Source organism: Hydra viridissima, unplaced genomic scaffold (genome assembly GCF_058129835.1).
Source record: "Hydra viridissima isolate aposymbiotic clone 2 unplaced genomic scaffold, HvirCarnegie_v1 scaffold_11, whole genome shotgun sequence".
Classification (NCBI taxonomy): domain Eukaryota; kingdom Metazoa; phylum Cnidaria; class Hydrozoa; order Anthoathecata; family Hydridae; genus Hydra; species Hydra viridissima.
In genome coordinates this window covers 12,042,950-12,069,075 of record NW_028324310.1, presented here as the reverse complement: position 1 = coordinate 12,069,075, position 26,126 = coordinate 12,042,950, and the positions used below count along the sequence as shown (strand labels likewise).

At 27.5% G+C, this 26,126-nt stretch overlaps 2 protein-coding genes and 1 long non-coding RNA gene across 13 annotated transcripts in view; 1 reads left to right on the top strand and 2 right to left on the bottom strand.

The window, feature by feature from the left end:
- Window positions 1-19,076, bottom strand: part of LOC145191052 (diacylglycerol kinase delta-like) — a 22,421-nt gene extending 3,345 nt beyond the window's left edge. Inside the window, exons 1-29 of one of the 8 annotated variants that reach the window (XM_090066013.1) lie at window positions 14,995-19,076; window positions 13,671-13,712; window positions 13,471-13,518; window positions 13,251-13,304; window positions 13,097-13,159; window positions 12,873-12,953; window positions 11,738-11,851; window positions 8,369-8,495; window positions 7,683-7,798; window positions 7,411-7,533; window positions 6,939-7,207; window positions 6,730-6,838; window positions 6,348-6,487; window positions 6,064-6,106; window positions 5,801-5,895; window positions 5,238-5,659; window positions 4,540-4,701; window positions 3,826-4,033; window positions 3,549-3,659; window positions 3,330-3,426; window positions 3,178-3,239; window positions 2,822-2,867; window positions 2,447-2,563; window positions 2,233-2,364; window positions 2,015-2,151; window positions 1,736-1,847; window positions 1,541-1,630; window positions 1,281-1,391; window positions 1,108-1,207 (exon numbers count right to left, since the gene is read on the bottom strand). In XM_090066013.1, coding sequence (XP_089922139.1) covers window positions 1,108-1,207; window positions 1,281-1,391; window positions 1,541-1,630; window positions 1,736-1,847; window positions 2,015-2,151; window positions 2,233-2,364; window positions 2,447-2,563; window positions 2,822-2,867; window positions 3,178-3,239; window positions 3,330-3,426; window positions 3,549-3,659; window positions 3,826-4,033; window positions 4,540-4,701; window positions 5,238-5,659; window positions 5,801-5,895; window positions 6,064-6,106; window positions 6,348-6,487; window positions 6,730-6,838; window positions 6,939-7,207; window positions 7,411-7,533; window positions 7,683-7,798; window positions 8,369-8,495; window positions 11,738-11,851; window positions 12,873-12,953; window positions 13,097-13,159; window positions 13,251-13,283 — 3,220 coding nt within the window. In that variant the 5' untranslated portion in view covers window positions 13,284-13,304; window positions 13,471-13,518; window positions 13,671-13,712; window positions 14,995-19,076. Of the gene's footprint in view, window positions 1-1,107; window positions 1,208-1,280; window positions 1,392-1,540; window positions 1,631-1,735; window positions 1,848-2,014; window positions 2,152-2,232; window positions 2,365-2,446; window positions 2,564-2,821; window positions 2,868-3,177; window positions 3,240-3,329; window positions 3,427-3,548; window positions 3,660-3,825; window positions 4,034-4,539; window positions 4,702-5,237; window positions 5,660-5,800; window positions 5,896-6,063; window positions 6,107-6,347; window positions 6,488-6,729; window positions 6,839-6,938; window positions 7,208-7,410; window positions 7,534-7,682; window positions 7,799-8,368; window positions 8,496-8,778; window positions 10,185-11,737; window positions 11,852-12,872; window positions 12,954-13,096; window positions 13,211-13,250; window positions 13,305-13,470; window positions 13,519-13,670; window positions 13,713-14,994 lie in introns of those variants that run through there. The other 7 variants (XM_090066012.1, XM_090066019.1, XM_090066018.1 and 4 more) reach the window with 7 other exon arrangements.
- LOC149882203 (uncharacterized) lies at window positions 11,001-25,002 on the top strand. 2 transcript variants are annotated; one of them, XR_016444792.1, is made up of 4 exons: window positions 11,001-11,163; window positions 11,944-12,134; window positions 12,291-12,346; window positions 24,881-25,002. It is a non-coding gene; the product is annotated as an uncharacterized LOC149882203 (long non-coding RNA). The 2 variants fall into 2 exon arrangements; XR_016444791.1 differs by lacking the exon at window positions 24,881-25,002 and having other exon boundaries at window positions 12,291-14,516.
- On the bottom strand, window positions 19,854-26,126 carry LOC145191173 (uncharacterized). 3 transcript variants are annotated; one of them, XM_090066022.1, is made up of 7 exons: window positions 25,423-26,126; window positions 24,875-25,072; window positions 24,247-24,453; window positions 23,911-23,991; window positions 23,083-23,788; window positions 21,320-22,120; window positions 19,854-20,057 (listed from the first exon to the last, which is right to left on the bottom strand). In XM_090066022.1, the coding sequence occupies exons 1-5, from the start codon at window positions 25,925-25,927 to the stop codon at window positions 23,448-23,450; spliced, it is 1,332 nt and encodes a 443-aa protein (XP_089922148.1). In that variant the 5' UTR covers window positions 25,928-26,126; the 3' UTR covers window positions 19,854-20,057; window positions 21,320-22,120; window positions 23,083-23,447. The 3 variants fall into 3 exon arrangements, with proteins under 3 accessions (XP_089922148.1, XP_089922149.1, XP_089922147.1); XM_090066023.1 differs by lacking the exon at window positions 21,320-22,120 and having other exon boundaries at window positions 19,899-20,057; XM_090066021.1 differs by lacking the exon at window positions 19,854-20,057 and having other exon boundaries at window positions 20,404-22,120.

The following is a 26,126-nucleotide window of genomic DNA, read 5'->3' as shown; positions in this document are numbered from 1 at the left end:
AAATACATTTGATGAATCCAAGTTAACAAAAGAAAAATACTGTCAATTTAAATGATCTTTGAGCATAATTTTACTTGTGTCTTACTAGTGACTTCTCATACTTCTCGTTGGGAAACACTTAACCGAATTTTATGCATGAGTAACCGATTAAGAAATCATACTATACACCAGATGTAAGAATTGTGTTCGTGGTAAATATAAAACCTGGTTTACCTGTTTAACTTGTTTTCGTACCAAATTTGAGAAAACTTTTAATCATACAAATGTTAACTTGAAAGTTTAAACTAAAAGGAAAGTTGAGAACTTTTTTTTTCCTCCTGTATTTTTGACATGTTTGAAGGTTGAGGTATATTTTAAACCGACAATATGCATGGATATTGGATGTTTATTATCAGAATTAAAGGTTTATTGTCGGAATTAAAGGTTTATTGTCGGAATTAAAGGTTTATTATCGGAATTTAATTTCTTTTAAGATTAATTTAGGGATTTAATCCTACGATGATAATTCTAACACATTTAAAATTCTTGTGAATCCCAATAAAAGTACCTATTACGCATTTAAAAAAAAAAAGCATTTTCCTACAGCCAACTCTAATTTAGATAACCGGATGTTCTTATTTATGGTAATCATTTATCTTTACGCTTCTATTTTAGGTGACTATTAAGACATGTAAAATTCGCTAGAATAAAACGGTCTGGTACTAAAAATGACAAGACCGAATAAACATAAAAAGTTTAGAACGCCATACTGGAACGTAAAACGTGGTTTTCTTATTTTAAAATCAAACTGTTGAGGTTCAAAGAAGAAAACCCAAAAAAACGTTGGTCAAAAAAATTTTTTTTTTAATTTGAATAATAAACTGAGAAATTTGGAACCGTTTTAGATTAATTAAACACACTTTTACTTTTTGTAGCGGAAAAACATTTATACGGTTGAAAATTGTTGGCAATTACTTCTACTAACACGCTTGTGTAACATAATGCTTTTAAGTTTCATAAAGGATAGGGAATAAATGTGTTAAACCGGTTAATTTTTTTAAAAACGTGTTATGTATGTATAAACTCAAAACCACAACAAAGAAAACACAATTTAAACAATTAACTAACCAAGCGTCTCAGTGGGAGACATTGCTCTACATGACGAAGATGTTCGATTGAAAAAATTCCACCCTTTTTTGTTTGATTGGGATGACGTCACAACTTCCATCTAAAAATAGTAAAATAGTAAACAAAAAACGAAAAACACAACGATTTAAAAAAAAACAAAAAAAAAAACATGCCTCATCGTCGATTGCTTCTCTTTTCTCAAATTGCTCGCTATAGAAACACATTTCTTGATGAGCTTTTGAAAGAGTACTTGCAATCCGTTCCTCCCAATCTTCAGATAAATTCTACATAGATGTTTATACATAAGTTTATACACATAAACAAAAAAATAAAGCTAAAGTTTTAAATACAAACGACAAGCACAAACAATATTTAGTGGGATAAAATCAAGACTACCAGAAAGAATATAAACTAATGGTAAAAAGGCCGGTACCAGTTTGAGAGTCCATAATTTTTCATTAACTTCATTAATGAAAGACTTTGATACGTTTAAAAACTCAGCGGCTTCTTTTGTATTACAAATCTTAAAAAAAAAAAAAGTTAACGAAATTTTAAATCAACTCTTTCTAAAACTTACGATGTAAAAATCTTCAAAACAAACTCTAACAAAAAGTCATGCAACACTAACAAAATGAGAAAAAGATTTCGGACAAATTTTGTCATTCCACTGCGCTAGTGATGAAGCAAGTTGGAAAAGTTCTTGTTGAACGACAGAGTTGATCATGGAAGCAGCCTTTATACTAAAATTAAAAAACATAATTCAGAAAATAAGCCTTTATACTAAAATTAAAAAACATAATTCAGAAAATAAGCGTTGTTATCTAAAACTTCGATTCATTACTTTTGCGATTAAAAAAAAAACTTTTCTCTAAGAAGAACATATAAATGACAAAATTAAGAAACATACTTTCTAACAAGAGACAAAACAGCACTTGCAACAGGCCTCATCAACTTTTCCTGGCGCTCACTCAAAGGCTCTGGAGAGCATTCTCGTTTATAAGTTCTACTAATTTCATTCCAGGATCTAAGAGTTTCTTCAAACTCCTATAAAAAAAAAAAAAATTTTAAAAGAAAAAATTTATTTGATAAAATTTTCCTCATTAAACTCTTAAGCACAAAACTCACTCTGTCCCTTTTAAGCATCGTAGCTCTATTTTTATGAACAATCTGTATAATTCCTGGGGGCTGCATCCAAGCTTCGCCATCAACTTGAACAGGAACTGCTTCGTCAGTTATTGTAATCTTAACACTGTGACACTAAAGATAGAAAAAGATAAAAAAAAAGAAAGAAAACAAAAAGTTCTTACTTTGATAAAAGAAAAATAGTAAAAATGGTAACCTGTGCTATTCTATGGTGTTGCATTCCACCAAAAACTTTTGACATCCCCATTTGACTTGCCCCAAGAACAGCAACAACTTCTAGCATTTTATCATCAAATGACGGCGAAGCAAAACCCTGAAAAAAAATACACTATCTTAGTTGTTTGAATAAGTTTTTAAAAACACGAGAGATCACGTTATTATAAAAGTTATTGAACATTTATGAAAATACAATTCTATTCATATGCAAACACTCTAAATAAAAATCATGTAAGCATGATAATTGCTTAAATTTAAGACTTTGCTCCAGGCAAGCATAGACCTTAAAAGCTTTAAGGTCAGTCCTAATGCTAGCTTTAAAATAAACCAAATTTACATCAAATTTCAAACATACATCAAGTTCTTTTTTGCTTCCCCAAAAGTTTGAGCCACCAATGTAACTGAAAAGAATTAACCAAATTAAGTCTGATATATGTATTTATATATACATATATATATATATATATATATATATATATATATATATATATATATATATATATATATATATATATATATATATATATATATATATATATATATATATATATATATTTATGTATTTATATATATACAATAACTGACAAAGCAGTTCCTGTTCAAGTTGATGGCAAAGCTGGAATGCAGTCCCCAGAAATTATACACATTGTTCATAAAAATTAAGCTGCAATGTTTAAAGGAAAAAACTCCAGCCTTGTTATTTTATGTTACCTCTGTATGTTAAGTACAACAATGCCTTGTAAGCTGGGTAAATTTATCTTATGTCCATCCACCTTATAATGTAAAAAACAAAAACATATTTAAGTCTAAAAATATGATAACTTTAAAAACAGCATGTTTTCATATTTAAAAGATTTCAATACCTCTAAATGTACATTTTGATCCAAATTTCTATATGTTCTATTAAGTATTTCTTTCCCACCAAGTACGCCATACCATATCATATTGCGGGTACGGCTCCTATAAAATAAACATAAAAAGGTTGTGCAAAATAAGAAATAATCCACTGCTGCATGCATGCACGTATGCATGTATGTATGTATGTATGTGCATATATATGCATGTACAGCAAAAACCTTCACCTGCATTTTTCAGGATGCTCTTCTCTTTTATTATGGAAATCCAAAGCTATCTTTGCATCAATACCCACACCAAAATAGTTGTTCATAACACATTTCTCCTTAAAGTTCTCTCTGAAAAAATAAAAAAATGATCATTTAAATAAGAGTTAATTTCAAACTAGACCAATTCCCAAAATATTTTAAACAGCTTAGACTGTACATACATAAACTATATATAATATCGTGTTATATGTTATCTATAAAACTATACAAACATAATCAAGACTTAAAAGCTCACAATTTTTCATGCCCCTCCATCCCAGCAATAGCTGTGGCACAAAAAGCACTTGTATTTGCTAATATAACTTTGCTAATAAAGCTCACATTAATATCAGACTGAAAAGCACGTGCTATAACAGTGCCAGGAAATACTACAGTATTTGAAGTCTTTTTACAGGGAAGAGCACAACTTCGTAAATCAAGAAAAGGTGAAGATTGAGGCACAGCTATAAAAGATTTAAAGGATTATATCGGTTTAATAAACTAAAAGAGTAACCCTACTATAAATGTTGGTTAACCATTTTTAACATTAAGATGAATAACCTAAAAATCTTTGACATGTAAAACAACTAGTAATAAAAATATATAAATGATAATTTAAAAAATATGAAACATAAAATATGAAAAATAATTGCAACAAACTATACTCCTTTTTTGCATTTAACAAAATTATTTTCTAATACTATTACTAGATTTGAAACTTGCAAATAGCTAAGTGTTAAATATATGTCCAGCTGACCCAGTAAGATCTTGATGAAACAGTGCTACAAAGGGTTTAAACATAAATTATATTCATTTCTAATTAGAATGAGCTTTATTGTGAAGTGAGTTTATTTATCAACTTTTAAACAGCATCAATTGAAATGACTCCCTTAAAATAAAACAAATGGATATCTTAAAAATTGGAGCAACTTTTTTAAAAGTGTAACATTTAAACAAAATAAAAAATTACAGGTGGTAGCTTTAGAACTGGAAGTCTTTTTTTGCTTTTCATTGTCATTTTCTTTACATTCAGAGAGATTGATAATATTTGAAAAGTTCAAATCCATCGGAATGTTCACTTTATTAACCCCATTAATTGCTTCAATGGTTTGGTGGTTTTGTTCATCAACCACTAAAATTTTAAACAATAAAATGTTTGTTTAAAAAAAAATGCAATCAACATCATCACTTAACAATATCAATTATAGGAGAGCATGAAAAAAAAAGTTTTAACTTCCTAAAAAAACTTAAACAATTACACAAAAAGGGTTATGCTTCCTTAAGACCCTTTTATCTAAAAGAGCCTAACCAACATTTAATGTATAATAAAACAAAGAAGTTTTAAATGTAAAAATACTTCTAACCAAACAGTGCCAAAAAACATATCATACAGTAATATTAAGGTCTGTGTATAACTTGAAGGTGTATAAATATGATAACAACTCACAAACTTTAAAATATCAATTAACATTATTAAACAATCATTTTCTCATAATATTGCTTCATGAAATGGTTATACATTAAAGAAATATTTATATAACTATTTTGTGATAAAACCACTATTTTTTTAATTGCCATTTTAAATATTTGAGAGTTAAAGTAATTGTTTTTTTTTTTCCAGATTTATTTGAATGTAATCAGAACAGACAAAAAAATAAATATAAAAACCTTTTTCAGTATGGTCTATGATATCCCTTAAAGCTTTTTTTAAGCTGTTTGCACGTGACCATAAATGTTCTTTTGGGATAAACTTTATAGACTTATGGTTTTGATTTATATTACTGTTTTCAGCTTCAGTCGCTAATGTTGTATCGCTATACCATTTTAGTCTTTCAGGAGCATCTTTTAAAGAAGCTTCTATATTTTCCATAGTGCTACTTCTACGACTTTCACCCAATGAACTGAAAATTGTACTAGCATCTGATTCTAATTTTAAAGTTTGTAACAGAAGTGTTAATTTATTCGTAAGAGCTAAACATTTTTTTGAAAGAGAGTGTGACTCAGCATTTTCATCAGCACAGTCTTCGCCTATTGAAGAAGTTGCATCGCCCACTAATTCAACAAAGTCCCGAACAGTCTCACATAACACTCTAAACAACATCAATCATTTAACTAATATTTAATTATTTAAGAAACTAATTTAAAAAAACATGTTTAGTTTAGTGTCCAAAACTTTTATCAAAGCAGAAATTAACAAAAGTTGAAATGAACTTTAAATTTCAGAGGTTTACTTTGCAGATTGGATGACAACATCATGTTGATTTGAAGCCAGCATTCTTGTAATATGCATTGCAATAGAGTCCTCATAACCAAAGTATGATCCATCCTATGTGTGATTTAAAACATAAATGATAAAAAACTTTGACACAATTGGGATATAATGTTTTTTTAACAAATTAAATACATTTTAAACCCAAAATAATATTACAGCAACCCTTAAATAGCTGTACAGTAAAGATAACCCCAACAAAAACAAGAAAACCACATAACACACCTCTGGCCTTGCAGCAGAAAACTCTTTTATTGCAATGCTCCACCTATAATTGGAGAGAGATGCAAACAATTTAAATATTAAAGTAAGATGATATAAAAATAAAAACATGATCTTTTTAATCTAAAGGAAGTTAACTATTCGATTTTAAAAAAAAATTGATGCAATTGAAGTGCTCTTCTAAATTCTTTACATACTTTATCAAAAAAAGTGATCATCATAAGCTGATTATTATTTAAACAAAAATTTCAATATATTAATCTAAACCTGAACATAAATAAAAGTACCTATCAAGCATGCATGGCTTTGCACGCTCAAGTTGTTGTAAAATATGTGGAATTAAACTAACATCATAACATGATGTACCCCATCCCAAAACACGAGCTAAGTCATTCCCAGTTCCCAATGGTAAAACACCTATTTGACACTTAAATAAAGCAAAACTTTTTTACATCATTTTCACAAGTTATTACTTCTGCTTTTTTTTTTTTTCTTTTTAGCAAAAGAAATCTATGAACATTTATGTATTTTTAATGATTTTCATTTAAATAAACACTTAAAAAATAATCAAACCAAAAAACCATGATTTTTGTAATTTTTTTACTGATAACATGGAAATAAGCTTGTCTTATTTACATTTTTAGAAGGTCATGTTTTATTCACATTTACCTTGCTTGTTAGGTCTTGTTTATCAAGTTCAGTCATAACCCATCCAACACTTCCATCACCTCCACAGACAAGAATGCGAAATTGCTCAAATTGTTTACACATAGAAAGACTAAACATTATTTATTCAACAAACTTAGCATTTTATTTATTATATTTTCGAATAAATATAAAACATTATAATTGATAAATTAAACAAAGAGATTGTTTACCCTAGGGTAGGACCAGCAACACTTAGATCAAAAACTTGTGCAGGGTTGAGAATTTGCTTAAACCTTCTCATGAACCGAATACCTTGATTGTCACCACTCTTTGAGTTAACAAAAACAATAAGTGGAATGGTAACATGATTGATATTTGCACTTTCCCATACTTCTTGAGAATGTGGGCAACGTTTAATGGATATAGGTGTAATGATAGACATTGCATTAGGACCAAGAGAACATTTACTGTCAAACTCTACCTTGCAGTCTTCATGAACCTTGTGAGTAAGAGTTTAGAAAATTACAAACTATTATAAAATGTAAAATGTTACAGATTGTAACTGAAATCAGCTAAGTTTTTATCACAGCTAAGTGGGTCAAAAGATCAGTCCAGGATCTAATCTCTGTACAACTTATATATTAGTAACCTATGTATATATACCTATTACCATTAAAACACCCACAAAAATAAAGGCCTTACTGTTGACCCACACCAAAGACAAGTCCAGTCTTGAAGAGCCCGTCTGTTTCCACAGTACTTTAAACAAGATCCACACTTCTTGTCAATAATATTTCCTTTTATCCATTGATGAGGCATGTAGTTCTTGAAATTTAGAGAAAGTTACTGTTAAAAAAAATGACAGCTTATTTTTAGAGTATTAACTATATACATATAGCATTTTTTTAAATGATAATTAAAATGAGCTAAAGAATAATATTTCAACTTTTTTTCTTTCTGGAAAAAATCATTACTTCTTCAGAAAAAATACCAGCAGAGCGAATTTCTGGCGGAATACATTCTAATGTAGTCCACTTGCAGTTTTTTGGAGCATTTGATGCACACTTTTTGTGGGATTTAAATCTGCAAACTATATAAAAATATCTAAGTTTAACTATATTTATTATATAACTAACATATATAAAAACTTACTGTAAATATTTAACTAATGTAATTATAAATATTATTACTATGACAGTATTATTGTAATAAATCATATACATAAATAGCTTTTTTTTAAGCATGTTGTTATGCAGAAATTTATAACAAACTTTTTAAATAAATTTAACTAATAGCAAAAATCTAGTCAACATTTTTTATTGTAATAAACAATCACCATCAAAACCTCAGCAAATATTTGACGTTTTCAAATCTCAAAATTTTTCCATTTGTTGATACCTTCTAGTTCATTTCAAAACAAAGGAAACAAAAAAAAAGTGTTTTGGTGCAGTTCTATATTCTAATACTTTTTGTTAGACATTTATTTATTAAATCTGTAGCAAACCATTCTTTCTCAATTGCTTTTGATAGCTTTATTCATTTATAACACCATCCAATAGATAAGAGGGTAATTTTTTTATGACAAGAATAACAACATAAATTGTTTAGTCTTATTCATTGTGGATAAGAAGAATGTTATAATAACAAAGCAATAGATCACCTTCACAAGAAAGTCCTTTAGCAGTCACTCCATTTAAAAGTTGCTCACACACGTTACAAAATGTTGGGCGGCTATGTGCACAGGAATACCAGCGATGCTCTCCACTTAACACATCTGTCAGTTCATTCTACACAAATAAGAAAATGACATCTTTAGAAGAAAAGACTCCTTTGTTTTCACTTCTTGTACTTTTTAATTAAAAATATATTATTTAATTATTTATGTTTTACACTCATTTTATAAAGAAATATTATAACATGATTAACCTTTGTATGTAAGTACATTCAAATGTGTAGGCAATAAAAATGATTTCATTACAATAACAAATAAATATCAACATAAAACTATCATAACAAAGAAAATAACAACTTCAGTGATAAAACTGTTTCCTTTGTTACAGTTGCAGTTACCTTAACGTAGTTGATGGTATCACTAACTATTATGGAGTCAGTTAACGGTTTGTTATTTGTATGGCAACATTCCTTCTGTATTAACTCTTCTTCATCATAACTATTGTACATGGTCAAAATTGGATTGGGAGACGTTAGAAAAGCCATGTAAATATTTTTAACTACTGACATCTAAGATTACCCAATTTTAATAATAATAATCTATGAGAGTAAATGATGTTTTACCCTTTAAAAATATATAATTATAACATCTATTATCAAAGTAATGTAAATCATTATGCATATTTTGAGAATTATGATAACCTTAAATTTTTTAAAAAGCCAATTGAATATAACTTGCAAATTTTATAGCAATCTTAAATCTTTTGACACTAACAACACAACAGTAAAACACCCCCCAACTTCCAACAAACACTTTACAGATTAAAAAAAAAAAACCCTTCATACATCCCTCTAAGAAAACATGCTTCCTTCAAAAACAACAACAAAAAAACCTTTTTTGTTTTTAATAAACTAAAGTTTTGTTGTTGAGGACAACAGCAGACACAAAAAAACAATCTGCTAAACATACTCCCTTCAAGGAATAATAAAGCAAAACTGTTGAAACATAATTTCATGTGGTTTTTGTTGATAAGCAACAATCTGCCACTTATTAATTTATTTAGGGTCATTTATAACTATCATCCATTTGAATAACACAAAAATGTCACTTAGGTAAGCAGGAAAATTTATTTGCTAAATGAACATAATAAACAGTAACCTGATCATAAATTAGAAAAAAAAAAAAAAATTTGGAATTTGTAAAACTGTTTTTAAAAATGTGTGATATTAAAATTTGTTTAACAACTGTTTTAATAAATTCTTTTTTAAAAAAAAAATCATATGAAGTAAAGTATGTGTGTGTGTGAAGACTATATTATTATACACACAAATACATTACCAAAAAGAAAAATTGCCATATTTGTTATGAGCAAACAAAGAATATCCAAAGAAAAGAATTCAATAGGAAACTGAACAATGGTGAATATAAACATCTCCAAAAAAGCATCTGCAAGCGTCCAACACAATAATAACATCAAAACTATAGACTTTGATTCATTTAGTGTGAACTTGAAAGAAAGGATTTTTTTTTTAAGAAAGTTATCACAAAAAACATTATTTTATTCCACTAAATCTTTGTTAAAATAAAACCAGCAAACAAAATTTAAAAAAGGTAACTTAGTCTTTGTTAGCAAAACTGTTCATAAAGACACCATGTTAATTCAACACTTTTTCAAGGTTATAGAACAAAAAAAACCACAACAATTTGTTAAAATGAATCTTTTAGCCATTTTAATTTATTTGGATATTTCACAAAATGTAAAATTTTTAAACATACTATAACAAGATAAAACCTTAAAATAAAATAAAAGAATTGTCAGCATAAGAAAAAAATATCTGTGCCAAAATGTAATAATCATATAATAGCTCATTAAGTGGCATTTGAATCATATAAACTTCCTTATCATATTTCTTTTTACAAAAGTTTTAGCTTGCTAATATTATACTGAGGAAACATTTCAATATGAATGCATTTCTTTATCCTGCTTTTATATATGAAAAGACTAAAAGAAGCATTAGACTTGTATAACAGATAAACAAAACATACTCGTGAAAATTATAAAAACTGTTCATGAACTGTAATTGCAGGAGTTTACATGCCAGTTTTAGTGGAAAATAAATAGAAACTTAAAGAATGAATTGAATAAATTGTAATTAATACAAATAAAAATTTTTTTTACTTTATCAAGTAATGGAGAAAATTAATTAAGTTATGAAAATGTTTAACAAAATAAATTTAAAAATTAAACGATTTTTTTTAAAAAAATGTGAATATACTTTTTACAATAGTATTAAATAATGAACTATAGCATTAATAACTTTTGAAAAACTATTTTAAAAAATTTTATCTGAGCAAGATTATACTAACTATATTTTAAGTAAAGAAAAAGATAGTTATCATTATATAAAATATACAAAATTAAAGCTAAAATTAAAAAAATAATAATTAGAAAAATAAAGTTAATCATTTAAAAAATAAACAATACTTAAAATATTTCATTTGAATGTTTACTCGTGTATGCACTAAATTATTTAAACTTTTTTTTTTTTTTTTTTACGAACATTATAAATATTTAAACTATTTTTGTTAATACAGTTAAAAATTTAATTCTTTTATTTAAAATTGATACTTTAAATTAAAATGATAACAAAAAAAAAACACATCATTATTCATTTAGATAATAGAAAACATTTAAATCCATTAACGTTCTACAAATTAAGAAAAGTATTTTAAGCTGTATTTAATATCCAATGGATTTGTCTGAAACTCCCTACGCATAAAAGGTGGGTGTTCATTAAATATGTTTAAACTGCAAACTTATTTGAAAAGAAGCCTTTAAGAAAAATAACCATGTATTTCTAACACTTAATGAGCTTTGCAAATAGATCTTAAGACACTGAATAAAGATTTAGATGCTTAGGAAGTGGTTGCTTATAGTTACATTGGTTGCTTATAGTTAGATTTTTAAGATTTAGGAATTGGTTGTAACGGATTTTTTATTTGATACCCAACTTTTTTTTAACAACACTTTATAAAATGTTTAAAAACTTTCAAAAAATTATATTTATTAAATATTAAGCTATAAGTAAGATATAAGTTATATATAAGATATAAGCTAAAGCATGTCTGATAACACAATTAACCAGAAGGAACTACTGTTCATCAAACTTATAACAACAATGACAATTTGTTTGCCCACTATATAGACCCACAACTAAAGAATGCAATCTCAAACCCTTGGCTATTTTAAAATAACTTTCAAAACATTATAAATTAACTCATAAAAGTTGTTGAGTTAAGATTTCTCTTGGTGTACATTCATTTTATTTTCAGCAACTTAAAAAAAAAACTTCTTACACTAGAAGAATTATATTGCTTATGACCACACATTTTAAATGCCATTATCCATTCTTCCATGCTTTTACGGGAATCAGATGATAAGATTAATGTTGCCAAGTTACCAATTATCACCTAAATAAAAACGATGAGCTCATTAATCCACTAGTTTAGTAAGAAAAAGTTAATAAGCATAAATCATAATAAATATACTTTTTCTCTCTTAGCAACAAGCAGCAATTTTATGCAATACAAAGTTACAGCAGAATTTTAAACCGTTTTAGTTTTTCCTCTGCCATATGTATTTCTGATCCTGATGATACTACATTACTTTAGTTGAGTGTTAAACTTCTATTTTGTATAACTCATCCAGAAAATTTATGAAACTATGTAACATTTAAACTCGTATCTTTGAAAGGTAAGTAAAACTTATAAAATTAAACTTCATTTTTAACATTAAATAACTTTGATAATTTAAACAAATACCCTTCATTTTCTACCTAAAGCTATAGTGATATTTGTTTGCTTAAATTTATATTACTTAAAAGTTTAGTTGTATTATTTTAAACTTAAGGTGATCACAATTTATTATGGAAAACAAATTTGTTATGGTAATCAAACTTTATTATGGTAATCACAATTTCACTTTAAGTTCATTTATTTTTTTATTTCAATTTATTTATTTATAATAGTCTAATATTGTTACAAAAAATCAAGAATATGAATAAAATTGTACTTTATCTATAAAATAAACTTTTTGCTGATATTCTTACTGCTTTTTCCATTTTTATCTTAAAGCATATATTTTTTATGAAAACTATTTTTTATTTTTTTTGTGTTTAAAAAAAAATGCTTTGGAATACCTTTACATTTAAATCAAAAGTTTTTAAAAAAACCACAAATACAACTTTTAGTGTCAGAGGTTTTTTTGCCCTATTTGAAATAAGCAAAAGTACATTTTAGGTCTTCATCATGTGAATCTAAAAAATAATTATTCTACATACTATTTAAGATGTCTATTATAGAAATTAATAGAAAATTTATAGAACTTAACAGAAACACTTTTCAATCAGCAACAAAGTGATTAATAATTATTTACTTTTAAAAAAGAAACTCATGCTTTGAGTGAAAAAGTAAAAATTTAAACTATTTATACCTTAAAACTGTTATTAATGTTGTTAATGCTGTTCTCCGCAACACTGATTTCATTTACTTTGATTTCTCCATAAGGTTTTGACTGAAGGAAAATGTTACAATAAGAATAGAATTTTTTTTTAAATTTGGATTTCATCATAATATCATATGTATTAAATGTCTATTATAGGTTCTTTAAGATTTCACATTTGTTGCAAAATTTTTAGATAAGTATAATGTACTAACTGTGGTTGTCTTTGCATAGGAAATCTTCCCAAAATATAACTTGAAGTAGTATGGCCTCCACCCCTGTCAAAACAAAAGGAGGCGACCATGATCAATCAATCACATACAAACAACCTTAAAAAAATCAAAGTACTAATATAAGTTAGTTACATACCATAATACCATTTAGTTTGTTGATGACTGTCATTGCTTTTCAATTACAACATTTCTGACATGCATGCACATACATACATATATAAACATTTCTGGCATGCACATATCAATTATATATCACATAAATTTTTTGGTGTACACACATATACTTTGCATCACACATTTATAAATGTGCATGTAGATTTAAGAATAAAGCTTTAAATTGAGGTAAAAAAACAAACCTGTAACAAGCCATTCTGTTTTTTTAGATATCCCTTCTTCAGTGGCTCCTAGATAAAGAGAGTAAATTTCCTTTGCCTGACCCACATGAAAAAAGTTTACTTAGCAAATGTTATTGATGTTGATGAAAACATATATTTTATCTTAAAGAGATACTTTTAAAAAAGATTAGATGAAGAAAACTTGACAAAAAATTCCTAACTGGTGCTGGATTTCAAGCATCTTCGTATTTTAAGATGACTATCTGTTGAGAAAATCAATATTTTAGTTTACTAAAACTGGTTAAATTTAAAAAAAAAATTTTGCTCTAGTTACTATTTGGATATAGAAAAAGACAATTTTCAAAAATGGCTAATTAGGAATAAAATTCAAAAATATATTAGTTAAGTATTCCATTTGAATTAGTATACTTCAACAATCAGAGGAACCTAAACTGAGTCAGCTGTAATGACTATATTTTTAAATATTTTGAACATACTTTTATACAGATGCAAGATGAAGAATGCATTTCATCTGTAAAATATTAGCATAAAAGAAACAAATACAAACATAAATCCTTGCAATTGATGAAAAACAATCAAATTAAGCAAACCATAGCTTAATGCTTTTCCATAAGAACTAATGGCAAATTTAAAATTTCTTTGGGCGGGTCATAAGATTCAATTAAGATTTTTGAAGAAAGATTTATTGAAATTTCTTTCATTTGTATTTTTTCTATTGTTTACATTTAAAACTGTTATAATTGATTGAACTTATATATGTGTGTGTGTGTGGGTTTGTTTGTTTGTGTGTGTGTGTGTGTGTGTGTGTGTGTGTGTGTGTGTGTGTGTGTGTGTGTGTGTGTGTGTGTGTGTGTGTGTGTGTGTGTGTGTGTGTGTGTGTGTATTCTTTATTTTCATATTAGAGAGTAGTTGCTAAGGAATACTTCCATGTATCTTCAGAATACAAATATTTTAATCAATATATGCTTAAATCAAAGCAAATAAGAAAATAACATATATTTACATAATATGCACACACACAAATGCATAACTAAAACAAAAGAAAATTAAGTTTAAAAAAATATATTTAAAATAAAATATTTGGTTAACCATTTTGATGTTTGAAAAATGCAACAACATACATAAGACATGTCATGGAATCTGACTCTTTTGATTACATTTCTCTCAAAATTAAATTTAAAAAAATTGATTTCTATCATTAAGATCAAATAATAACATTATCAACAATGGCTATTATCTTGGTAGGCAACAGAAAAACAAGACTGTAGACAATTATGTCAAGTATCAAAGAACTTCATAAGATGATAATGAGCTCCTAAGAATTAATATTACATTTTGTGTCAATGAAGAACTTTACATAAATTTTCATTTGTTAAAAAAAATTGATATTTATCAGGATATGTTTACATGTAAATACATTTGAAACTTTTTATATGATGACACGATAACATTATTTGGAGACAATTTTATGTATACAACTTATATATACACACTTCTGGTAAAATTTATTTTAATCATGATTACCTGCTCAGATGGACAACAAACCATTTCCTTGCATTTATCCTCTAGCTGCATAAAAACAACTGATTCATCCATTGTTCCATTCTAGTTTAATGTCAAAGATACACACAAGCACTACTATGCTTTGTAACAAGAACTTTTACAATTGCTATAAACAATATAAGTATTCATAAAACATATACAATTAACAAGCTATTACGTTACATAAATATAATGTCTAATATTTTTGACAATTATGGTAGTAACAAAACGCATCTTTCACAGAAGAATAAATATTAAGGCATTCAAACTTTTTAACAATGTTTTATACAGATGTTCTTTTACTGCTTATGCTTTTTTAACTTTTCTAAACAAAGAAAAACAAAATCTATTTCTTTACTCATTATATGCATGTTTTTATCTTTTTTGTAACACATAAAACTCAAAAACAAGTCAAAAGAACAAATAATTATTTAAACAATCAATGAAAAGATGCGATTAGATTTGTGAAATTATATTACGTTAATACAGGTGCATTGTAAGCAAAAAAATAAAAACAAAATAAAAAAATTGCTGCAAAAAAATAAGCCTGCGATTTATGTACCCAATACCATAGCGTTTTTTTTTCAGTTTACAGTTACATATTCGATATTTTTCATTATAAGAAAACTAAAGTTGGATCTTATCTTTAAAAACATTCAGGGCGATATCTCATAATTTAATCAATAAATAAGTATAAATCCGATTCCGTTTTTCCTACTCGCAATCAATATTGTTAAAACATAAAAAACAAGCAAACCGAAAGTGATATTTTTTTTCTTTTCTTATAATGTTATTTTAGTGCTGAGCTCAAGTAATTTTTAAAGCCCGTTCCACAGCTATCTTAAAAGCTGACGCCTGGGGCGTAAAGTAAACGTAATTTCCAAGCTTTGATTTAAAATGAAATTACACATGCGTATAAACACTGTGTTTAAGTTTGCGCTGCTGCCAAGTGAAATGTCGTCGTTATGAGCCCAAATCAATAGCACAAATAAAATAGATAGCAAATAAAATTGAAATCAGAGCCGGTCAACAAGATGCAAAGATTGCTCTGCACCGGGGCCCCACCTGTCCGCAGTTTTTAAGGGGTATCATTTTTTTCTCAGCAGAATAAAAAAAAAAATTATTTTTTTACTTTTTTTTTTTTTGTGGTTTCTGAACTAAAGACCAAATTTTAGTGAAATTGGTGTGGCCACACTGGATTCCAAATAAATTATTAGTGGTAGTAATGGCGATTTGTTGATGTTTTATTGCAGTATTCCAGAGTAATCAGAAAATGTGGGATTAAAAAATAGTTAACAAGTAGATAAACTTAAAGTCAAAAAACAATTTTAAAGTAATAAAAATAAAATTAATTAACATAACTCCTGTATTTGCAAATTTTTGTGTAGCTCTGCGAATAGAAACTGTGCCAATTACTGCAGCATTAGCGAAGCGAAGTTTTTCGAAGCTTAAGCTGATTAAAACCTATTTAAAAACCAAAATGAATCAAGATTGACTGTGCACATTGTCTATAATTTCTATTGGTAGTGAAATTGCCGGTACCATTAATTTAACAGAGATGATAAAAAAAAGTTGGAAGCTGCCAAAGCACGAAGTTCCCATAAAACATTTTTACTTTTCATTTCCTCTTAAAATTCACACGTTTCATAACATTGTTTTTTAAATTCAGATTAAAAGATGTTGAATGAAAAATAACTCCGTGTATGTTGCATATTATTACAAGGCTTCAACCTTTGGTGGCACTGTGGCCTTCTGTTGCCTTAGACCGGTCCTGATTGATATACCATTTCAATTGACTTAAATAAACTCTTTGAAAATACACTTTTTGGATCAAAATTTCAAGCCAAATTTTGTTTTTCTCTTTTCATAACGAGGCATTCTTTTCAAGTTTCTGAATACCTTTTTTTAACCATCACATATTTTATATTTCTCAGTTTAATAAATCTGTCCTATGAAAGTATCCTCGATTCTCTGAAGTATTTTAAAGTTTCTTTTGACATTAGAATAACCGAGGTACAACTGTAGGTTGTAGTTTTTAGTGAAAAAAAGTTCATTGTGACACTAAGCTGAATGAGTCAAGTGTTTTCTCATATTCCAAAAGAAAGTTCAATAAAGTATAACGGAAGTGAATGAAAATTAATATAAAAGCAATGGGTCCAGGCGCTTCTTAAAAGTTTTTAGATTTTCTTGTGTGCAAAATTAAGTTATAAAAACAGAAAAAAAAAAAACAAAAAACAATAAAAGAAAAAAACTGAAAAAAATCAAATTCTTATTATATAACATATTGTCTTATCAAACTTATAAGACAACTTTTCTAATACTTTTCTAATACTTTTCTATAATAGATTAAAGCAAGTTTTAAAATCTACTTAAGGACTTTTTTCAAAAACTAACTTTGTTATCATAGAAATTTAAGATAAAAATACTTTCTGCTTTTTTTTTGCAAGTGACATCCATATTCTTCACGCCATTTATGTTGATTTTCCACAAACGTTAAAAATGACGTTTTTTCAGTGCACCGTTGTCATCCTCGGATTATTACAAACGGTTGTTTACTTGTGAACACTAAACAGCGTTTTCATTTTTTTTATATGCGATTTAAAAGGAGATTGTCCACTCCAAAACTCGTTACGCGAAAAGAGGCCAGGCTTTTTTTTTTTTGCTTAACATTCGCCGTCAAGCGAAAAATGTTTAAAAAAAAAGCAAGTTTTACGAATACTTTAGTAAAAGAAATTTTGTAGTTTGTGTTTTAACAGAAAAATTGATAGCATTAGTTTTAAAAATGCGAAATATGAAAAGCACTTCGAACTGGGGGAGGAAACACATTCATTCATATCATCTTTTTTTCTTAATCGTTCTTTTTGCAAGCTTAAATTACTCATCGAAAAAATATGTGTCCTCATGAGAATTCTTTTTATCAAAAAAAGTGCGTGGGTCAAATACCTTCCAAATAAGCTTCAAAATCTCATTTATCATAAGATACGATAACGTAACATAATTTGTCTACTTTGACGTGTTACGGTTCTTTTCTTGCCTTATTCTTTTTCATATTTCATTAACTTTTAAATCTTACACAATCGACTATTAATATTTGTATAAATAGCAGAAGAATTAGTTGGGTAAATTCAGCACTAAAAGTTATAAGTTCAAAATATGTTGAAGCTTCAAAGTTACGTCGTTCATTCAATAAAACTTGGTAAACTTTTTTGTAAAAAAACAATAGCGCACCGCAGATGTTTAGTGTCACGTGACAATGACCATGTACAAATAAAATAAAATATTGGATATTTGTTGATGAATTCGAAGCAATTTGAAGAATGTTAAAGGTGATGAGTTAATGGAGAAAAGAAATTGGGTTTGCAGTCCTCTCACGTTAGTGTAAAACTGTTTTTACACGTAATTTTTCATTCAAATTGCCTGTTAAAATACTTAGTTTATAAATATATATCTTTAACTATCATTAAGCTAAAATATTAAGAGATTGATATAGGTATATAAACACATCATTAAATTTGAAAAAATATTTTAATAGTGTATTTTTTTTAAAAAAAAAAAGTTAAAAGAAAAAAGAAAAGTATTATCCAAAAATTTACAGCCTTCAGTTAAAATTGATAACTTCATATGCTTGCAATTAAATGGATCAATTAATTTAATTATTTTTGTAAATTTAGATTAAGAGTTTTTTCACTTTTAAACAACACTTTACGACCTGCAATAATTTTTTAAAATTAATCAAATTTAAAAAAAAATGTGATGGTGTGGCGATATTTAGTAGATTTGAATCATTGCATCACATTAAGGTAAAGTGGTGAATAAAAGTATAATCAAGGGCGTCATGATACGTTGTAAGAAAAAAAAAAATATCTAGAGGATAAATATTACAACAGGATAACGATCCAAAACGCAAGTTTTAAATAACAGAAGTATTTCTCAGATCAAAGAAACTTCCAGTTAAGTGGCTTTTATAAAGTCATAATTTATTTTTGAAAAAATTTTTTATTTCTTTATAAAAATATTACATGAATTACAAAGTTATTAAAATATTTAAAAACAGCAAGAGCTTGTTAAATAACATTCTTTTTAAAAAAGAAAAAACAGTCAAGAAAAAATCCTGCCAAGAAAAACTGTAAAAACTCACTCTAAAAAGCTAATAAGTATTTATTAAATCTTAAAAACCTTGTTTAATCAAAAACAATAAAGAAAAAGATTGTCTTATTATCAACGCAACCATAAATTGCTTATAAGTAGCCATTTTAAAAAACATTCCAGTAAAGATATTTTTTCCATAATTTTTTACTTTTTTGATTTGCTATTGCAAGTAAAAGCTTCTCGATCGTTCATAACAATTAAAGGCTTTGAATTTGAGTTGTGTGTTTAACAACTGAGACAAAATGATTCATCATTTTATGGGATTTTTATTTGCTGTTTATTAATGTTTAATTGTTGTTATAACTAATAAAAACTAATTTCAACTAAATTTATAATAGTTAAAGAATAAAACTTGGGTTCTTTGTTATCTCGGATTTTGTAAATCGTGTTGTAGAGCTGAAAAATTTCATTTTTGACAATCTTGGATTAATTTTTAGTCTAGAAAAATCTTCAGTTAAATGAGATTAGATTTTAATTAGATAAAACAAAACAACAACTGCTGAATGCCATTAACGATGAAAAATCTGCTTAAGTTGATGAGCGAGTTTTCATTTCTGTGGCAAACTCATTACAGTAAGCATTCTAACTGTTGATGCGATAGAATCGGTTTACTCTTTTATAGATTATGGATCATCAAGAACATTTTAAAAGTTCTGAGATGAGTACCACAAACTCATATCAGGTTGGTTTCTGGTCAACATTGCCAAAACAAATTGGTAATTTTGTTCGCCTTGACTAAATTATTCCTCAAATACGGTTTTATCTGATGCTTGGAGTAGACCACTATTTACTGAATAAGTACATGAATTGTTTTACCATGTTGTACAATTAATCAGAATAAAGAAAATCTCCCTTGCACTCTACAATCAACAAGCGACAAAAGCACTGGATTTCAACTATAAGCAAAATTTGAAAAAGTAAAAATCCATCCCATTCATACTATAGAAAATCATTTCATAACTATGTTACGAGTTACAACAAAATATAACTTTTACAAGCTACCAAATAGGACTTGATTAATTTAACAAAACTTTAGAATGTGTTAAAAAGTTGTCTGTGTTTGCAAAGTTAATGTATTTTCTAAATAGAATTTTGATTTTAGAAAAAACTTCAATAATAAAATTATAAATATAATTTATGTTTATAAATTAGAATATATAAATTTAAAATATTATTACAATTTTTTAATTGTTTTTAATGAAATTTTTATTGTCATAGAAAATAGCAAATTGAAAATATTAGTTTTTGCTTCAGGGTCTAGAAAAGCTATTTTTTAAAATCATCGCGACCGTTAATGATTTCAAAAAATAGTTTTTCGACGAAATAAAAAAGGGGAATCGGAAATTACATTTAACACAAATCTCACAAATAGAAAGCTGCATGACGATCATGTCGGGGGAATTCATTTGATCGTCACAGGAAATTGATAATCGTTTCAAGAATGTGAATGGTCTGAGTTGCATCATTAGTTTTATCAGTAAACAGGTTGTGCACTGTTAACAAAATTACTAATTTGGTAAACAATAAGTTTTGTTCAAAAAAGTAAAAGAGCACAGTATGTACCAAAAACTGTTTAAGAATACCCAAAAACTGTTTGAGAATATAAAATATAAATAATATTTTTTACAGTTAATTTTGCCGATTATTTTATTTATAAAGTGATTATCTATTTTTAAACTATAACATAAATTTTTATTGAGAACGATTTTCACATTGCTTTATTTCAAATCACTTTTTTTAAAAAAAAATCAATAAAATATTGAAATTGAGTGAAGGATTTTAAATTTGAGGCATAAAAAAATAAAAAGACACATAATAATCCAATCTAAATTGTAAACATAAGATTTGTTTGCAGTCTTTTTAGATTGAATTTAGATTTTAAAGATAGCTTTTTTCTTTCTGCTAAGATGTGGGCCGAAAGTTTTAAAATTAAAACTTGTTTCTGCGTCATTTTTCTCTTTTATTTCTTGATTATTTCATCAAAACGGCATTAAAAAGGGATGAAAACAGCAAAGTGTTCTCCAGTGGGCATGAATTGTCCGCACGACATCTGTAAGACGTCCCTAAAACGTCTATAAGTCCGTATGACGTCCGTAAAACGTCCGTAAAACGTCGTGCGGACGATGCATGTCCACTGGGTCACAAAATAGAAAAAAACCTCTGTTCTTCGATTTTTCGTAATCTACTGCATACGCTTTCCGCTTTTCATATTGTTCTTTTTTAAACTTTTTTTATCCTGTTTGCCAATTGTTTTGGATTCGCTGCCGCCCAACCTTATTTATAAACCATATCACCCAAAATGGACGAAAACGATATACACCTGCAATGATGGCAAGACCTTTGGTCTTCCCAATGTATGGTGTGGAAACACCTTTACTGGATAACACCAACCATACAAGGACTTTTGGTGCAAACCTTCTTACTTTTAAATCTTACATCTGGTGGACTAATCTCTTTGTTGCACGAATAAAAATCGGCACTCTGTTGTTATCTAAAAATGTAAAGTTTCTTATGACGGTAATTACGACGAGTTTTTTTTTTCCTTCTCCAAACTTCTTCGCAGTTTTCAACACTGGCTTTTATTCGAGTTGGCTGTTGACTGTACTTCGGCGCGCGTTGTCTCATAATATTTTAAACTTTTGACGAATACAAGATCGTGAACTTTGAAGCGAGTTTTCTTTGACTCACAAAAACAGTATTTTCCTTAAAACCTTTTAATTTTTGTTGTTGTTGTTTATTCACCTTACTTAAACGACCTTTTCTTGCCTTATTTTCACATAGTAAACCATCCTCAAAGCGTTTGATGATCCAGTAAATTATTGCAAAAGGAATATTTTCAACTGGAAAATGTTTTACCGAATGGGCTTCGCTCATTAGTCCAACCAAAGCGTAGACACGTCTTCAAAGATTGACTTGTTTCGTCTTGTGCGGAATGATAATCGAAAAACTCTTAACATACCTAGAATGAGAAATATGGGCTGCAAAACAGTATAATAATAAATGATTTTCTCGCATGCCTCGATTGCTTTGTTTAGTTAAATATTGTCTCAAAACTTTTGGTCCACCCATTAATCGGCCTTAACTTTTTCTTACGGTTTGTATGAGTAAGGGTCAGTTTCGATTCGTCCTTTTTAGCTACGGAAAAAGTGATGGGAAAATTAATCACGTGAGCATGCGCAGTGATTAGTCTCAAAGTTAAATTACAAACTGCGCATGCTCATGTGATTAATTCTCCCTTTCTTTCCGTTAACCCTAGCGAAAACGGATGAGTGGAAACTGACCCTAATAGAACTGGGTCTTGGACGGATGTAGTCGTGAAAGTAAGCATTAGTGTTTGACGTTATTTTTTGATCGGTTTGTAACAAAAAAAACTGTTTTATACCGAAATTTGTTTCAATTGCGATTCATTGTATCCAACCGAAAAAATCTATTTTTAAACAGCCATTGTAGTTGTTTTTTTGTTTTTTTTGTGTTAAAACGTGTTTTAAACAAAATTGATTAATCAAAGTTTCCGTTTCCAGACTTTTCTTATATTGATTAATCGACTTCCATTTTTTTGGCAAGTATTTCAGTTAGATTCAGGTAATTGAAAAGTCAATGTAAAAAATTCCGATGAAATCAAATAAGTTCAGAAATATTTCTATTAGAAGCGATTTAAAGAAAACAGGACGATGCTGTTTCGTTTAACACATTTAAATACTTCTTGTAAAATAAAATCATTATCAATTCGCATACTTAGTAAAACAAAATCTTAAAAAAAAAAAAAAAACTTTTTAAAATTATATTTTATCAATTACTATAGGAAAGGTAATAGTAGTTTTAAATAATATCTAGTAGTAATATAAAATAATCTCTCAGAACTATTTTTAATCGAAAACAAAACAATTTGTAGAAGTGAAATATAAAACTGCTAATTTCTACCTCGATTCCGCGTTGCAAACCGTTAAAACAATTTTCGGTTACAGACTGTTACTGGGTTACTAGCAGCGAAATTATTTAGTACTTGAAGAAAGTTCCATTTGAAATCATATAAAGAAACATGAAGAAAAAAAGAGATAAAAAATTGACAATATTGAATTGATGATTTTATAATAAAAAATATATAAAGTTAAGTCTGACAACAGACCTTCTTTGTTATTTCAAAAAAAAAATTATATATAAATATGATAAAATTTGATTTATATTCTAATATCTAAAAAATTCACTATATTTTATTTTAAAAATAAAAAAGCGTTAAAAGCCTAAGAAATAGCTCTTTACATTCATTCTACAAAAAAAGGAATCAACTAGAAGTTCTGTGCATTGCTGGAAACTAATCGACTCAACTCACTAGGTGTATATCCTAAAAGCATCTTCAAATCACACACAAACTTATAGACAAACCTCTTTCCATTAACCTTATGAATCAAGTCGCCATCATAATAGTAACGAAGAGCTCTGCTCAGTTTTTCATAGTTCATGTTTGGTTTTTTCTTTCTTTCACCCCACAGCTGTGCAACTCGTTCAGGATCAACAAGTTTAAAAGATCCATCATCTCCATCCCAGCAAATAATGTGGCTAACATTTAACTCAGTAAGAAGTTCAAGAAGAAACTGCCATAGTTGAATCTGGCCCCCGCCAGCAGTTGCTAATAAAAGATATTAAATGATTTAGGTAGCAAAAATTTATTTCTAACAATTAACAGTTACATCTTCTATGTAAGTTTTTAGATAAAGAGATAAAAACATTATAGAAAATAAAAATTCTTACAAGTTGTTGTCGAATGATCATTTGAAGCAGGAACAGATCTTCCTGCCAAAGATGACAAATTTCTAATGCTTGTTACACTAGCTGCAAATTAAAAAACTAATATGTATTTTTATGTATGTATGTATGTATGTATGTATGTATGTATGTATGTATGTATGTATGTATGTATGTATGTATGTATGTATGTATGTATGTATGTATGTATGTATGTATGTATGTATGTATGTATGTATGTATGAATGTATGTTTGTATGTATTATGTATGTATGTATTATGTATTATGTATTATGTATGCATGTATACATGCATGCATATGTAAAGAGAAAATCTACTCACCAAACTTTAGAGCTTCAATATGCATCCAAATGGCATCAATAGCAGATTCAGGGAATAAAGGCTGCAAGTTTCGTTTTCTCATTTTGAAAAGTAACTTGCCATCAAATACAAATTGAGGATAGTTAATAAGTGGGCCTTCTGTACCCAAAGCACCAACTAACCATTCAAAAAATATTTTTACTTCATCTACAGACCAGCACTTTGGATCTAAAAATAAATATATTGTACTGATGGCCAACTTTCAAACAACTAGATTAAACTATTTAAAGCAAATTCTTTACTAAATTTTAACTTATTTTATATATTCAAGTTCATAAAGTTTAAAGATTGAGTAGTTACTTAGTAGCAATTTCTAAAAAAAATTCAAAACAAATTTAAAACAAGTATGAAAATAATAATAATAATGATGATAATAATGATGATAATAATAATAATAATAATAATAATAATAATAATAATAATAATAATAATAATAATAATAATAATAATAATAATAATAATAATAATAATAATAATAATAATAATAATAATAATAATAACAATAGTAATAATAATAATTGCTTTCAATCTATTAAATAATGAATAGTAAGGTAAAAAATCTGTGTTTACAATTAATTTTTTTCTTTACCTGAAGGAAGTCTCAAATCTGTTTCTCCTCGCAACACTTTCTGCATCAATAATAAAGGGGCAGTTGCTGGGCTTTCACGTAATGGAACCTTCTTTGGAGGCAAAGTTGATTCATTTTTTCCTATCTCTGAACCTTCAGTCTGCAGAGGACGTTTTTTGTTCAACTTTGTTTCAGTATTTATTTGAAAATCTGGGTCAGCTATTTAAAAAATACAAATTTATGTATGAAAAATAATACAACTATATGTTATAACAGGTTTTATGCTTTAATTTTCTCTCTCTCTCAAAAAAAAAATAAGGCATTAATATGTTTTTGAGAGAAGTTTAACAAGTTTAATGTGTTTAACAAAGTTTAATTCCTCAATTTTTTCTAAAAAACTTACAAATTTTACTGAAGTATTCTAGTTTGATAAAGTAATAATAATAAAAAAATAATTTCATACCAGTTTTAACAATTAAAGTTTGATAACGTAATAATAATAAAAAAATAATTTCATACCAGTTTTAACAATTAAAGTGAAGATAAAACAACATATAACATTAACATACCCATGTTATCTGATTTACATCCTGGAACACAGATATCATTTGGTGCAACTATATTGTTCTTATATGCAGGGTGATTTATGTTACAAGTCAAATTTTGGTCTACTGTATTGTTTTCAATTATTTCACTATGAAATTGTTTAGCAATTTCTACTTCTTGAGACTTGCTATTAACTAAAGAGCTTTGAACAGTCCCATTAGTAATATAGGTATTTGTAAGATTGCTATCAAAGTTTGATTTAAATCCTGAATAAAATTGTGAAACATTGCTTTGGTAAGAAAAACAATCAGAATTTTTGGTTTTATTTTCCATGGCAAAACGGGTCATTGGGAGAATTTGAACTTTAGCTGAATTTTCTATTTCTGAAGGTTTATTTAAGCCAATAGAAGTTTGAGAAGTGGGAATGTTTTGTACATAAAAATAGCTTGGTACACCAGTGGCATTTTGTAGTCCAACAAGTTCTGGTATAGCTATAGGATTATAATTTAAGCGCTGAATAAATTGCATTTGCTCAGGAACTGATTTTACCAACAAGGTTGTATAAGGTAGCTGAACATTAATAGCAAAATAAAGTGTGTATACACTAATGAACACACATCATACATTTATCATTTTTATTGTTATTAGTGATAATTTGTTATACTTGAATAAGTATCTAATAAGAAGTAATTATAATAAGAAATAAATAATAATAAATGATTATTAT

Excerpts from the sequence above, each read along its gene's own strand:
- LOC145191173 (XM_090066022.1), bottom strand. The coding sequence starts at position 25,927 with ATGCAATTTATTCAGCGCTTAAATTATAATCCTATAGCTATACCAGAA. Across the intron at positions 25,073-25,422 it reads ATGTAAATCAGATAACATGG|CTGACCCAGATTTTCAAATA; the intron begins GTATGTTAATGT and ends TTTTTTAAATAG. Across the intron at positions 24,454-24,874 it reads AGATTTGAGACTTCCTTCAG|ATCCAAAGTGCTGGTCTGTA; the intron begins GTAAAGAAAAAA and ends ATTTATTTTTAG.